This window comes from Anas acuta, chromosome 5 (genome assembly GCF_963932015.1).
Source record: "Anas acuta chromosome 5, bAnaAcu1.1, whole genome shotgun sequence".
Lineage (NCBI taxonomy): Eukaryota > Metazoa > Chordata > Aves > Anseriformes > Anatidae > Anas > Anas acuta.
Window position 1 is genome coordinate 7204539 of NC_088983.1, and position 16660 is coordinate 7221198.

Sequence of the window (16660 nt, forward strand, 5' to 3'; positions counted from 1 at the left end):
CAGGTGGTTAGGGGGCAGACAAAGCAGGGAAGGCATACAATCCCACATCCAGTTAACAGCTCTGTTTATCCAAAAGCATTGGATGAAAAGGCATCAGTTACAACTGACCAACTACCCAGGAGGAAAAGCAAATACTGATCTACATGTCAGCAGCTCCAAAACTTTGCAAGCCCAGCAGCAGGCACCCCTCCAAGGCAGCACAGGGCAGTTCCCTGGGTCCCACTGGCGTGCAGCAAGGTTTCTTTGCTCAGCTTTGGCAGTACAAGGGGCAAGTGCTGTCTTCTCCTACGGAAAACACGGCCACAGAGTTAACATCCTGGTACCAAATTTATCAAAACAAGGGAGAAAGAGATGCTGAGTGGCACACTGCAAGTGTTTCAGTGGAAACACAACCTGTACACAGCTTCAGCCAGCAGATCTAATTCCCTCCCTCTGTACAGCTGGAAGGCAACACATCAACAGGGCCTCAAAGCAGGTTTCCTCTTTAAAAACAAAACCAGCACCCAGCTACTCCCAGCCTGGTGCAAGGAAGGGTACGGAGAGCAAAGCCTGGAGCAAACAGCAAGTGCAAAATGCCAGTGTAGGTCTACTACCAAGCCACCAAAGGGTGCCTGCTCTGTTGAGGGCTTGCCAAGAAGCCTGAACTTACTGATAAGCAACAATTTCAAACAACGCTGATATTATTTGCAACATTAAACAGGGTTTTAATGGTTTGGAGACGTTTATTTTTTCAATGTATTCATCAAGACAAATTGTCATGACTGTGGGCAACTGGGCATGAAACAAGAGTTTTTCCTAGGCGCTGGTTAATCTATCGGTGCACCTCCAGGCAGGGGCTTTTGCACGGTTAATTGAACGTCAGAGGTGCAGCAATTGTAGATGCCCTCCCTGCTCCCTCCATACTGTCAGCTCATTTTCATTTGGCACAGCAACGCTGCACAAGCACGCAAGTTCTTCCACCTAAAAATCTTGTGCGTTTTAGCACTCACTTGTGCCACTTACTCTGTGGATCAGCCCCAGCCACAAGTGCAACTTCTGGTGTCGTGCACACCTACATTTTTCATTCCACACACCAACATTTTCCCTCCCACACAGCTGCAAAGCTCTTCATTACAGAGCAGCCCCTAAGACACTTCTCCAGAAGGGTACATCAGACCACGCTGAGCACCTCTCCAGCTCTGCTCTAACCTGCGAAGACCAGGGTGAGCCCTAAGAGGCACCAAATATCACACTGCAAATATAACTCCACCAGCTAAGATCCACACACAAAACAAGTGCTGGCCATGCTTTCAATGGAGAGAGGTATCTCAAAAATTCAGAGATGGATATGTAGAATTAAGATAAATAAATCTTTGCTACCAGCCTCACTTTCCACAATAACTCCTCCTAAGATTTGCATCCATATGATTCACTTGAGTGTGGTCAAAATGGGATGCTTACAAGTATCAACCAGAGCCCATCACATTCATAAAAGGCACTGTGATGGACTAAACCTTTTGGTCCTCTTAGTATTTGAGGCACAAGGGAGGTGTTGCTAAACCTTCATTTCCCCAACATTTTCCTACAATCCCATTCTGTTTATGTAATGACTTAAACATGCACAGACCATAAAAGTGCTGGCTTACAGGGAAACGGATCCAATTCAACATACAGGACAGCAGACAGCAAAGGGGGAAGCACGTAAGCATATTTGGGAAGCCTGAGATAACGCTATTTCTTTCAGCCCCACCAAGTACTTTGACTTCATTGCTACCATGTGAGTTAATATTTCATGTCAGCTGCATGTGCCCATCTCATTTTCACTGCCGATCAGAGGACATCTGGCTGCACAGAGCAACCTCAGACCTCCAAGGCTTTCCCCTTTTGGCAGACAAGAGCAGCGACCACACATCAGCGTTTCAGTCCTGTAGGTGTGCAGCCCTGGAGTTGGTCACTGCCTGATTGCATGAAGGGAAAACTTACACAAACTTGTATCTTGGCCATTTCTTGTTGCCCTCATCCCTGGTTTACTTTGCTCACACACCCACACATGCATTAGGGATTTAGTCTCTCCCCACAGCATCTCCTTTTAAAGGATGCAGCAGAGCAGGCGCAGATGAACATCTAACCATAAATCACAGCTGCCCGCTCCTGAAAGACCACCAGCAAAAGGAAAAAGCCATAAAGCTGCAATGCTCAGAGTAAATACATCATCAGCCTTATCACCTTCTTGGGAATAAAGATGCATTTTGCACATTACTGTGCTCTGTGTGTGTGTAAGAACAGGGACCAATATGGGCTCCAGGATAGCACGCTGCAGACCTCCTGGCATGGTAAACAGGAGAATTCATGAAAATCTATTTAAAAAAAAAAAAAAAAAAGCTTTTGAAACATATCACCTAAATATCCTGCTTTCTTTATTGAATTGTTAGAGCACATTCATACTGATAGTAATAGGGATAATTTTCGAATGAGAGAATAACAAATAAACCCTCAAAATATTTAGACACACACACCATACCACTCTTTGGGAGCATTTCTAGTTCATCTTCATTCACTATTAAAATGTTGTTTGTTTGTTTGTTTTTTTTACATTGAACAGTCTTTATTCCTGAAATGCTCATTGTATTTATGCAATTACCAGAGGACAACAGGAATTTCAAAATCAGGCTTGCTTTCAAAAAACATTTGAATGAAATATATTGAATTTGTAAATGTTCTAAATAAAAACCAAAAACAGACAAGAAATCTGGAATTTAGCTTTATGTTATTTAGGATTAAATCTTGCATGACTCTAAGGGCTACCCCAGATTTAGCAAAGGACTTAAAATTAAGTATCTGAATAGTCTATTAATCCTGGTGGAACTAACCATTAATACTGCAGGATGCTAATCAGCAATGTGCTGAACTGAATGTACATGGGTAAGTGCTTTACCATGTCCTAGGTAAGTTGCTGGTTTCATTCACTTAAATCCTGCTTTAATACTTTAATTTCTGCTAAACAATTATTTTCTTATATCAATCCTTTTTTAAAAAACTATTTTTTCTTGCCAGCAGATTGTAATTTTGGAAGTGCATCAAGTGGCAATGAAGAGACAGTCGACCTACCTGCAAGTGCTACTTTTCTGCATGACGTCAGCGCGATGATATCCAGAGAGTTTACAAAAACCGTCATTACTATAAACTACAGGCCAGTCCACAATCTGGGCATTTCCCAACAAAAAACTGGATTCTAAAAAGAAAAAGAGAAGAGAGAGAAAGAGCTGCTGTCAGAGGTGAAGTACATTTACATCCTTCATGTTACACAGCAGATGTAGAGTGTTACACACAATGGTAACTTCCATCGTCAAATTTCAGAGAGCACTGAAATCAAAATGGCCATCAGAAAGGAAATCATGATGAAACTGGAGAGCTTTAGAAAAACAACATACTGATATAAGCACCAACTAGATCACAATTTAGAAAGGATTCATTTATTCGCAACATCTGGACAAGCTATCATGTTTGATATTCATTTTCATTTAATGTGCATATAAACATATATATCTTGAAACCAACCTTAAATTAACTTAAAAATTGAGCTTTAAATGCTGAGCCATATGTTTCTGCAAGACTGTTGATGACACTATTGTATCAGATGAGCAAAATTTTCCTGCTGGCAGGTCCCTGCACATTCCGCAGGATGCAGCCAGCATCCCTGGGATGAGGGACAGCCAGCGCCAGGAACTGGGCAGGGGCGAGATGTCCCACTGCACCCGGTGGTACACCATGAGCGATGTTACATCCAGGAGGGTAGGTATGAGGTGACCCATGCAGAATTTGATACCAGAAGTGATGAATACCAAAGGGACTTACACGCTGAAATTACACAAAACGTATCAAACTTCAGTTGCGATCTACATCAAAATGCAAAAAGGTGTCTTTGGTTCATCCCACTAACATTTTTCTGTACCAATTGCCATAAACACACAAATATGGGTAGGGTGTATTTTTAGGAGGCTGAACTCAGGCTTAAATACTGCTTCAATCATATGTTCTTTCAGTCAGTGCCTACAGTTTATACGCACGGACTGGCACCAACATGTTACGAGTTAGTCCTAAAATAGTTTTATTCGCTAGTTTGGAAGGATTCTTCCATCCCTGATTTTAGCAAGGCTTTTCTGAGGAAGGAAATACCAATTTTGCTGAAATATGTTGTGGGGTTTTATCTTCATCAACACTGTGAACGTTCCTAATGTTGTTTCAAAAATAATATTCTCACTTAGTATGTTGCTTAGTAGAGGTTCTCAAGCTGTAGTCTGTGACAATCTTCAGAGCTTTTTTATTTTTCTTTGTTTACTTTTACTTATAATTTTCAGTTTATTTTGATGGTAGCCATGGAGCTAACTGGTAACAGTTGATGATAAAAAGCCACCACAACTATATAAAATACTATTAAAATCACTGCTGTATAGAAATGATAGTAAAGGTTCCTTGCAGCACTTTTCATGGGCAAAAAAAAAGAGAGATCTTTTGCAAATTCTCCTCATAATAGCTGAAGAATTATTAGGTTATGCCAATTACTTGACACTTGTACACTCAGGTGCACACATAATTTTTACATAAATGTGACAGTGGGTTTCTATGAGCTATACATGCCCTTTGCAGGATATTTATAACCATGACTGCAATATATACTACTCAAACATTATGCTACTGAACAAGAAAAGTGTACTGAAAAAAAAAAGTATTTTCTATCTTTTTTTTCTTTATAAGCCTGAATTTGGAAAATAATAATCTGTAAATTAATAGATTTTCTGCAGAAAAGCAGATTGAAAAATATTTTAAAGCCACCCAATGTGAGATATAGTTTAGATTTTGTGAGGTCTTAGGCTTCTAAGCTCAAAGAACTTATTTGAATTCATCACAAACAGTCTTAAACCTACATGCCAACTTTAAAAATTTGTTTTTCTGCCCAAAGGGAGATTCAGTCACTACAACCAGCAGCAGACATGGATTACAGCATCTGCTGGAAACAACCACTGTTAGTCCTTTGGTCAAAGCAAGGTTTGATTTGGAAAGTGACTTCTTTATAGGGTTATCTTTCACCACGGTTTTGCTCACATACCCAGGTACACTGGGCACAACGTAGGTGATTACAGGCAGCAGATATCCAAACTCACACATGCATGTTGTGCACATCTGGATGCTCCCAGAGGACTACAGTTTATAAGCAGGTTTTGAAACCTCTCTGTCCAACATAATCATCTTGATTGTGTATCCCTATTGCAGAACTCTGTTTCAGGACACAGAATACACTGCAGAAGACAAGCGTTGCAGCCAACGGCAGACATTCAGCATTTATTGGTCATCATCTATGGATTTTTTACTTCCTTACACCCAAGGGTCTCAAAATAATTGCTAAAACATTCATTAAACTGATCAAATCCAAGATGTTGGGAGGAAATATAACAAAGCCAAACTACTGATCTTTCAAGAAAAAAAAATCATCATAAAGTAAGAAAAAAAAGATACTAGTATGTTGATAAATACTAGTACTTATAAAGTTACATCATATATATATGTATATATATATATACACACACACATAGCATATGTATTAGTAAATTGACCAAATATTAGAATGTTTTCCTGTGTTCCCACAAATACTCTGTTACTTCTTTTTTTTTTTTTTTTTTACTTGCCTTCTAAGCAAATAAGGCTTATTCATCCATGCTCAGCATGTGAATATGAACATGCATGTCCTGTTCCAGCTGAACAAAAATCTTGAATCATTGTTTGCATCTTGTTAGAGACCAATGAATCTAACTGCAGGCACAAAGCTATAGGAATCCATGTTTCATTAATGCCTCTGTTCAGTCAGCAGCTTGATAAAATTTAAGGATGAACAGGTCAGTGTCTGACCCTGGGATTTTATTGTGTGCCCAAGTCTCAGCATCTGCAGGACTCTGTGCCTACCCTACATTTTATCAGTAGTCATGTTATTTTCCCCAGGACATGTACTATTTTTTCCCTATTTCTAAAATTTATCAAGATCAAAACTACAGACAACTCAACTTCACAGTAGTCAGTCTATACCCAGAATCCTCTTCTGTGACTCCTTGTATAGTCTCTAATATGTCCCCATTTTGGAGTCTAATTTTGGTCAACAACAGTAGAGAAGAGCTTCTATGAGTTTAGGGTAGTTTGAGGAGAGACTGCCTTATAGCACATCATCACCAATTACCACTTGTGAAAGACCATTTCTGCAGTCACTTCCACTAGAGTTGTGCCCTAACAGCCAGTCCTGGGCTAAAACAATCGTCATGCCCAACTTCCATACTTCTATAACCCACTTACATGGTTTCTTTGTTAAAAAAGTTCAATTATAGTTGTGTCTCAAAGTAAGATTTCCATTAATTTGACTGTGATGAATTCCATTCCATCGGATTTGCTCACCAGGTACACCTCCATCATCAAACCCCAGGCTCCCTCCCATTCTTCCACTTGCTCCAGTGACCCTCACTCTGCAATGGTTCGTTGGCACCAAAACTCTTGTTTGGAGTGTGCCAAAAGACTTCTCCACAGCCAGTTTTTTCTAGAGTATGGGCACGAGCCCTTCATCACAGAATACTGAGGACTGCCTTCTGCAAGGTAGGCCCAGGCTCAGCCTCCCCCCATGGGAGAGGCAAGCTGTCAACCCACTCAGGCCTTCCACAGAGCAGACTGGTGTTCTGTGCCTTCTTCAGAAGGAAAAGACAAAAAGGAGCCCACAAAAGGTCTGACAATTGCAGATGCAAGGACACCAGCACTGGGATGCCCACAGATGGGCATCCTGTTAGATTCAATACGTAAGAGCTGTATTTCAAATGCTACTTTTTTTTAAGATTATATTGGAGGTATTCTCAAGGATAAGTCTGTACAGAGTTTAGCTAGTAACTGGACAACAGAGAATTGAGCCTATATGTCTACACCTGGAGAGATGAATTTCCTCACTTTTTAAGTATACCATGACTTTCCTGAAAGACTAGTGTCACACAAGGGACTGTCCAGTACAGCTGAAATTACGGATGGCAGTGCATAAACGCAGCTCACATTCCACATCCAGTAAGATATGAGCAAGTGAAACTTGTGCAGTGTCAGTGCTGCAGCCCAGAAAGGAAGAGCTTCTCCCTCCACATACAGCAGCACCCGATCTCACAAATACTTCATGGTGGAGGCTGGGAACTTCTCCCCAGCCCACCAGGTACTGGCCACTGCCAAAAGCAGGACAGTGAATCTGATAGACCAACAGTCTGATTCGATGTATGAAACAGTATGAACCTGTAAGCCAAATTATTGTGCGGTAATATATCACACTCTGAAAAGATTAATACATGGCTAACTTCAAAACTTCCATAATAAGGGTTAGCCTGAAATGTCTAGTAATACATTCATTGTTGGATTTCTTCAATGCACTGAAAATGCATTTCTACTTGCCATTTGCTTAGAGATAAAAGTTATTTTTTTTATTATTATTTCTAAGCTTGTCTTGATGTCACTGCCTCCATCCATCATTTTCTCCACCCCACCCCTGTTTCTGATCTATCGCAGGGAGCCCCCAGCACAAATCCGTAGGGCGCATGCATTCTTTTACTAGACCCATCTAAACACCAGTGTCTGTCTGCAAGAGAGCAGGGTAGCAGGGCTCAGAGAGCTGACATGCCCTTCTCAGAGCTGCTAGATTCCTCTTAGGAAGTCAGCGGGCTTTTTATTAGCCAATATCACTCTCCTATTTAGAAAGTTAAATAGAGATGGCAAAGAATTGAGATGTTAAAGTCATACAGTTAGCAGAATTTCAGATTTGGAGAACACAACTGAGGTAAACAATCGTTACAGGCACTATATTTGCCATTCCTGTGCTTCTACTTTGCAAAAAGACTCTGTCGTACAAAGGCAGCCTGTGCTGTACAGTAGCAAGCCTTTAATCTTAGTCTATCTTGCACTAGCTAATACTCAACACAGCACTGAGCCTTGTTTTGCTGTTTTAAAAAAAATGACCACTGTGTGCAAGCAATTTTTTCTTAACCAGTGAAATGCCCAAAGCAGTGTAAAATTCATGTTATGTAATCACAGGAGAGCAAGAACAGCTAAATCATTCCAGGAGATATGTTTAGCCAAGTGAGAAACGTTGTCTCTAATCATCTTTCCTCAAGAATGCTTGGGTACCACTTGTAAACAAAATTGCTTAAATCACCATTTCAGAATTCCATCCCTTCCCAAGAAAATATGCAACTAATCATTTTAGAAAAGTCACCATTGAAAACATGCTTAAAAAAATGAAGCAGTAGCAGAACACAAATAATAATAAGAAGCAGCAGTGTTTCCATCTTAGAATAAATTCCTAACTCAAGCAATTTCACACAGAGCTGTCCTTCAGAATTACTGCCCTTCCTACGCGGAGCAAGTGCAGCACAGACCAGACAGGCTCTGTGAAAAGCCTGGAATTCGCCTTTTTTTTTTTTTCCGCTGTCTCTTTTTTTTGCTAATGCTGTCTTTTAAAAGCCCCAAACCACTTGAACTGCTGTCAGCCTGCTCTCCTTATAGAGATTCTGTAGTTGCACAGGATCAGCATATTGCTGCAATCTGGCTCAGACCACCTTGGAAAACTCGTGGGTCTCCTGGGTAGGTGCTTTGGGAAAGGGGAATTCTACAAAATATTCTTGGGTTTTGTTTCTTTTAGCTCTTCTAAGCCCCGATAATATGCATTTCCAATGACATTTGTATACAGCAAATCCAGCTACACGCTCAAGACATCCCTATAGAATATGACAACACCCTAAATCCTCGGGCAGACCTGCATGGGCACTGCCCTCCGAAATCAGCCTTGGCAGGCACCAACATCCCTCCAGCTTTGGGGTCGGCTGCAGGCGGACCGCTGTGCTCGAAGCAGCAACCTCCGCCAGCATTTTGTGCTCCTCACTACAAAACCACATTGCTGTTTTCTAACACAGCTATTATTTCCCTGGTGTCTTTAAAGCATGCAAAACATCGGTGTCATCCAATTTATCCAGCACATTAAGTGTTGCTTGCCTGAAAAAACTCTCAAAGGACAAACTCTTTACGTCACCTTTCTGTACCACTGTTGTTTTTATTTAATACTTGTATTATGAAAATGCATGGAGGACTAAACTCAGGGCAAGATACCATACTAACAATGCAAAAATGTTCTAATTCCTGCCCCAATTCACTTCCCCTCTAATAAAACAAAATGTAAGTAATCCAATCCTGGCTGAGATATTAAATCCACGTGTAAGTCACTTAGCTAGGAGCACAGCAGCTTTCAGCAATTTAGTAAGCGAGCCCAGGAAGAAAGATTAGAGTCTGCCTCGAATTTATCTTTAAAAAAAAAACAACTTTGAAACTAACTTTAATCATTCTGAATGTGAAATCCCACAGACACCCTGGTCCTTTACTGCAGCACAACTTCACTGACCTCAGGAAGAGTTTCAGACCAATACAGACAAGAGAGCATCCCTGTGAGCTGCCCAAGAAATGGCACTTTGTCCAGTTCTGATCACAGGTTCTCCCCCACATGTTCCCTTATCCTAGAGTTAAACCAATCTCCACCTATCCTGGTTATCTTCTAAATGCTGCCGCTGAAGATGTTCTCTATTAAAATTATGCAGAGCACAACATAGATGTAGCGAGACTGAATTTAAACTGAAGCTGTAGCTCTCACCACAGGCACACCGGCACCCTCGGGGAGCAACCAAAAAACAGACTTCTAGCTATAGACAAACAAGAGCGCTTGCTTCACACTCCCAGATGAGAAAATCATGCCAACGATAGATGTTCAGACATGGGGGCTCACCTTGCAAACCCACAGCCTGCAGCTAGCCATGGCTGCGGTTTCAGAGCTTGGCCGAATTTCCCCAAACCTGTTTTGGCAGAGAATCGTGCAGCACTGCTTGTGCAAGCGTCCAGCAAGGGGCTAAAGCAAAATGTGTCAGCAGGACAGATCCCAGCCCCGCAGCGAGGTGCTGCTTCAGGCTTGTAAGGGGCTATGCACAAGGCAGTGGCCAGATGCCACCAGCAACAAGCGCGGGTGCAGAATTGGGTCCTGGCTATTGGGGTTGGGTAGGGCTTCTCAATCAAAACTGCCAGTCCCTGAACGTGCTCAGTAAACAAGGGGCTTAGACTGACATTTTTCTGCAAAGAAGGTTATTAGGATGGCGATTCCAAAATCGTCTCCTATTACTTAATTTTGCCAAACCAAAAAACACTATTTTCTAGCTCACCAGGAGAATAACTTAAAATCCAGGCTAATCACCAAGCAGTATGCTGTTAAACAGGCTAATTAAATGTACTTCCACAGCTCACTTAACTTCCTGACATTAGTCTTTGGCTGTATACTCCTTCCAACAGCAATAAATAAAAAAAAAAAAAAAAGGATGTTTATTCTAAAAATCAATAATTTCATTTTGCTCTTCTCTATCAGATTTCAACATTAACCTGGGAACGCCACAACACTTACACTGACCTCTTGTGGCAAGTGCTCGGCAGCGCTCAGACATCCCAGGGAACATCTCTCCCACCCACCCTATCCCGCTCCCAACGAGATGCGCAGAAAGAAATATTAAGCAAATTTTGCAAAGCTGTAAAGGAGATCAAGGAGCAGCTTGTAAAGATCCAGGTATTCCTTTAACTAATAATGACTTTATTTGAGGGGGTCTAATTAACATGATGGTATGAAGCTGTAGTAATTTAAAACTTAAAAAATTAAAAATGAAAATTAAACCACCTAAATCTCCCCCGACTCCAGCAGGCATCAGATATGCCTAATTTTCAGGATTTGGCCAAGCTGACTGAAGGAGTAAACAAAACGAGGCCCTTGCGATGAAAAACTACTCACAAATGTCATCTAGTAATGCTTCTTAGTGTAACAATCCACTTTGCATTGATTTACATATCAGCAGGTCCCCTGCAGCCACACAAATTGCAAAATCAACCTTGCACCCAAGAAAGCCCCAATAATTTAAGCTCCTTAGTCATCCCTTCACTAACTTCCCCGCAGCCAACAGAACCAGAGGATGGAAACTTTTGCCCCATGATTTTCAGCGTCTTTAAGTAGAGATTTATGCAAGTGCTGAGGTCCAGATTTTTTTTTTTGCAGAGGATCCCTAATGACAGACACTCTGTAAACTTGAAGTAACTTGCTTTAAACAGCCTTTTTTTTTCCTGCACCAGCTGTAGTTTAGCTTGGAGGAGATGAAAATGCAGCTTGTTTTAATTTAAGGGAGAGGAGCCTACATGTGTCCTGTCCAGTGAGAACAACGTTTTGTAACCCTGCCTGTAAGAAATCAGGTACGCTACATGGGATAGTATGAAGGATGGAAAAGAGAGCAAACACCTATTTTGTCAGTAATACCAGCCTAATAAAAATGAAGAGGTGTCTTTGTGCTAAAGGTGTGATGTTCACGTCCCCTCCTTCCTGGGGGACCTGCCTGGCCAACAGTCACTTGGGAACTGGGCTGATCCTTTCTCCATCAAACCCAACAGGGCGTAAAGCTCTGTCTGGAGGAGATGATTTGCAGGAACAAGGTGCTAAACTGTGAAAGACCTGGAATTAAATGCTAGCTTCATTAAAGCTTATGGTAAAATTCCTTACAGAGCCAAGATTTCAGCTGAAGTGTCAAACACATTTGCGAAAGACCTGAAAAACGCCTTTTTCCAAGGAAGCTTCAAAGAGTTATTGCAATAGAAACAATAACCAGTAATGATGGCTGCTATCATATTTGTCTTTCGCTAAATTATGCCCCGCTTCCACGCTGTTAGCACTTTTTATTGCATATTGCTGCAAAGTCCCAGAGTTAACCTTTTTCCAACCTCAACCAAATTACACCCAAAGCAAATTACGCTGGTAACACAAGCTTCATGCTTTTGCTGCTACAAGACGTGAGAGGTGAAGGCAGATGGGCAAGACAGACACATTTCTCTGCCTCGCATCTGCGGCTCAACTCGCCAGGTCCCTTCTGCAGATGGGGCAGGAAGACGAAGCCCAGCCCTGCTCCAGGGATTTGCCCAAATTCCCATTCTACCTCCGTGATGCTGAGCTGAGGTCAGTGCCAGCAGGAGCTCTGACTACACCGAAGGAGCAACCCATAATAATAATAGTAATAACAGGCACAGACTGCTGAGAACATCTTAGGAGAGAACATTGCCCTAAGGAAGGGCCTTATTAAAAGCCCAAAACACTAATGGCAGTAGAAAGCAGTCACCTTAATGCGATTTAACCCACTGCTCCCACAAAACCCTTTTTCTTTCAGCTTAGCATAACACCTGGTGTTCTCAAGATCAGTGCACAGCCAAGGCTGGAGAGAGATCGTATCAACCTGCAGCTCCCAACAAGAAGGACTTTACTCCATGCATTTTCACTGTGCTTTAAAAAAAGTAAAATGTAATTGCACAGAGTGCACCGAGCACCCCAAAGATAGGCCTGTGTGCCCAGAGGGCTTGTCCCCATATTCCAAGGGCAGCAGTGGGGCTAAGGAGGGACCCTGCTCCTTCCTGAAGATTTTGTCTGCTGGGAGTAAAGCACAGTTGTGGGGTGGCCGGACAACTCGCAAAGCAGCTCAGAGCTTACTGTCCACCCCAAAATTATTTGGAAGCCACCTGCAAGGTGCTGCTGCCAGCCGCTGCTCTACAGCACTTGATAAGCTCCAAGGTCTGAAGTCACCTCCAAGAGGTCCCCCCAGTCTGGTGCCTGGACATCCCACCCTGTACCACAGCCACCCCGGCTCCTTCTGCACCGCTCCTCGATGTTTCGCTCACGGCTGACCCACATGGAGCATTTCCCTCACGATTTTAATCTCCTCCATAGCCAAAGCTGGGGCAAAAAGGAAATGTTCACAACATTCCTGAACAACAAATCCCTAAATAATGCTGAAAATCACACTCTGCTCTTAACACCAGGCCGGCCATCACACTCACTGCACACACAGTTCCCACCAGATCCATTCCGACTTTCTGCACTTGAAAAATATTGCAACTTTGTCTATAAATGCTTTGTTGTTCGGATCCATCTCTGCCAACTCTAATTTGTCTGCACCCGTGTTTCATTTTTGAAATCCATCGCTTTCATTTCAGACCTGAAGAAGAGCCTATCTGTCAAAATACCTAATTTTTCCCAGCTGTACCTGTTAGCCTAACAGAAGATATTACCTCTATCTACAAGCCTTCTCCTGGTTGTTGAGAAAAGATTTATGGACAAGAAGTGTGATGGGATTGTGTAAGTGTGAGAAATCTCAAAAGAGAGTGTTCTTTAACTAGGACAGATGATGGAAAGGCTTTTTTTAAGGATGCTGAAGATGTATTTTAAAAAAATATCATCATTCTTTCCTTTATCCTGTTCCTCAATTTGACGATGAAAAATCTCTCTGAAACTGGTGAATCCAATATAAAAACAAAACCCAGCACAGGGTCAGCAGACCAAATCCTAGCCTTCTACCAAGCACTGGCAGGAGATACTTGAACCAGATTTGCTCTAGTGGATACCATTAAGTTCGGATTAAACAGTGCTGAATCCAATGAAAATTACTATTTCTATAAAGGACAAATAAGGCTATGACCTGGATGACAAAAATAAGAACTAAATCATGTTCTAGGGTACAACACTGACCGCTAACATGAGTTAAAAACAGATTCCCAATCCACTTTTTGCTTCGTTGTCCAGTGGGACATATTTGCTTCCATAACATCACCCTTAAGCAAAGAAAAAGCGGAATGAGTGACCAGATCAGCACCATTTATACGCCCAAATTACGCCAGGTTAAAACCTGAGGGGGGCTAATGTGTTTTTAAAGTATAATGTTCAAAAGCCTGCTGAGGTTTTCTGGGTTTTGACATCTCAAAGCTTTACTGAGCTTTCGCCAATGAGGACATGTGGTTCAATCAGAGCATGACACAAAAGCATGGTGCTCCCACACCACGGTCCCAGCTCTGTCCCCAGCTTGCCACAAGACCCTGGGCGAACAACTGCGATGCCCCAAGCCCCTTTTACACCAGTTTTAAGAACATGTTGGCAACACCTTTGTGTGTCTGCTTCCACAAGGAGCTGTAAAGTGTAATTAAGTTCCACTTTGAAACTATCAGAGGGAAAGTGCTATATAAAACCCTATTAATTAAGCTTGCATTTAATATTCAGGTAAATAAATACACTATTGCAGGAAATTAGCTTCTAGTGATTGTGCAGCTACAGAGCTTGACAGAGCTGATGGGGTCAATCAAAAGTTGATGTCTTAATGCAACATTTTAAATTCCAGGTCCTCAGTTGCTCACAAATTCACTACTTGCCATCAAAACCACCCCAAGCCAGCACATCAGACTGCGTTAGTATGAACGGGAGGTAAATCCAGACTGGTGCAGTGGAAAGGTGGAAGGAAACACTTTTCAGCAACGTTTCACATCACATTAGTGTCTTGATTAATAATGCATGCAGAAACTTCTGTCCATGCTCTGTTCTGCCCACCTTTCCCATTCCCACTCTCATGCTAGGCAGGGACTGACTGCCCAAGAAGAAACCTTTCAGCAGATGCAAAGTTGAGGTCTTTTACCAGACTTCACTCGCAGAAACACTCATGTTTCAGTAGTTCTGTGCCAGTGCAAAAACTAGCTAAAACCAGAAGGTAAACAGCACAAGACCTGCCTAAAGCAGCATCTACATTCACACACCTATAGAGATGCCTGCAGGCACACCGTAACTTTGACGGGGCTGTGCACAGCGCTCGTGACCAGTGCTTTGCAAGGGGCTGGAAGGGGAAAGCAAGCGCCAGCAGCGGGGAATTATTTTCTGCCCGTGTGGTTCTGAAGCAGTCCCGTAACCGCTCGCCCAGCGGAGGAGCGGTGACTGCAGGCACTTCTGCCAGCTTTCTCCAGGCACAGGGTTTTACCAGCGCCCCAGCCACAGGCACTGCCTCGTCCCCTCTCCCGGCACCGTCGCCACACGCTTTAAAGTGAGACAGAATTGCAAAGACTTCGAAACGCCGAATGAGACAACGCAAACCCGAACATTGGGGAACCAACGAATGAGAAAGAGGGGAAAAAAAAAAACACCCGGCGAGCGGAGAGAAATGACAAGGGGTAACCCTAACTCCCAGAAAGGGCTCACACCAACACCTGCTGGAGACCCGCTGCCTGCAGCACCGACGGCGGGGTGAGAAGGGAGCAGGGGAGGGACAGGGCAGGGAAAGGCTGGGGCAGGGACCTTGAGGGATGGATGGACGGACGGATGGATGGATGGACGGAGGGCAGGAAGGATGACGGACGGCCGCCTAAAAGCAGGGATGCTCCTTCTCACCGCTGGAGCGCCGGACGATGTTCTCCAGGAAGGTGTTCTGCGGTGCCACCAGCCCTCTCTTGCCCCCCGGCATCCTGCAGCGCCGGGCTCGGGGGCCGGGGGTGCGCGGCAGCGGCTGCAGCGGCGGCGGCAGCAGCGGCGGGGGGGGGCCGGCGGCGGCTGCTGCGCCCGGTGCCCGTGAGTCGCGCAGGGGCGGCCGCGGCCGCTCATGGTAGTGGCGCCCCCGCGGCGGCTGCAGCGCGGACTGGGGCCGCGCCGCGCACGGCGCCGCCGAGCGCCGCCGCCCGCCCCCCGATCCCCCCCCTCCCTCGGTTGATGTGTCCCCCCCCCCGCGCCTGCGCCGCCCGCCCGGGCCGCCCCGGGCCCGATAAGGATGGGAGGAGCCGCGGTGAGATGAACCGAGCCGGGCTGAGCCGCCCCGGGATGCCCCCCGTGGGGTGTCCTCCTCCTCTGCGCGCTGGGTGGCTCTCCAAAACCCCTCCGTCTAAGTTTTCTCCCTGAGCCAAACCCCAAAAAAATCAGCAAATCCAACACTAAATCCCCCGTTTTGCTTCTCTCACGTATTTATTAAGACGGCGTTCCCATGTGTTTTGGGGAAAAATGATCACAAAGTGCCACATCGCATAATTTGTGCGCAAATAACCACCGTAAAGTGCACTGAAACGTGTTAAAACGCCAGCCTTGCGTGAAGGCATCAACCGTTTGGGGAGGATTCGTCCCTTTTTCAGGGAGAGCGGGTGTGAGGGGGAGGCAACAGGAGGTGGATTTGGGGCTGGAGCCCTCTACTCTGTCATTTTATCCAGCTCCTGTGCCGGAGCTCCGAAGGAGCTCAGCGCAGACACCGCACGCTAACTGCTGCGTAAGCTCTTCCCCACTCTTGACCCCGCCGCATTTCTCCCTCCAGCCTTTTCATTACTCACACGGCGTCTTTTCAAGATACGGACAGGAAAATCCTGGAAGGAAATTCTCCACCTCTTGCTTCTGCCTCTGCTCATTTTGCACGCAGCTACAGGCTAGCAAGGATCGTGGAAGGAAGGGAGAGATGGAAACCTGCTATTAGCTTGCCTAGGCAATCTCTGCACAGCATGTCCCAGTGTGCTGCTCTCTCCCACCTGCTTCCAGCACCCCCCTTTCCCATACTTGGTCCAAAAAGTTGCACTGAGGTCTCCTGCACCCATCCACTAAGTTAAGCACACGTTGCAGAGCCAGGACTGCTGCTGCTGCCAGCCTGCCCACAGACAGCTGCTGAAAAGCAGAGCTCTGGTTCTGCTTTCATTTAAATCAATGCAAATCAGGAGCAGCTCTATTACAATCACCTCGCGAATGCTGATCTAAAACCACTTTGCGAGGTGAACTATTTGTCAA

General features: G+C 44.2%; 1 protein-coding gene across 1 annotated transcript in view; it reads right to left on the reverse strand.

Moving 5' to 3' along the window:
- KCNH5 (potassium voltage-gated channel subfamily H member 5) overlaps positions 1-15563 on the reverse strand; it is a 152701-nt gene extending 137138 nt beyond the window's left edge. The window contains exons 1-2 of the mRNA XM_068682495.1: positions 15296-15563; positions 3088-3211 (exon numbers count right to left, since the gene is read on the reverse strand). Coding sequence (XP_068538596.1) covers positions 3088-3211; positions 15296-15368 — 197 coding nt within the window. The 5' untranslated portion in view covers positions 15369-15563. The remainder of the gene's footprint in view (positions 1-3087; positions 3212-15295) is intronic.
- Between the last annotated feature and the right edge of the window lie 1097 nt (positions 15564-16660).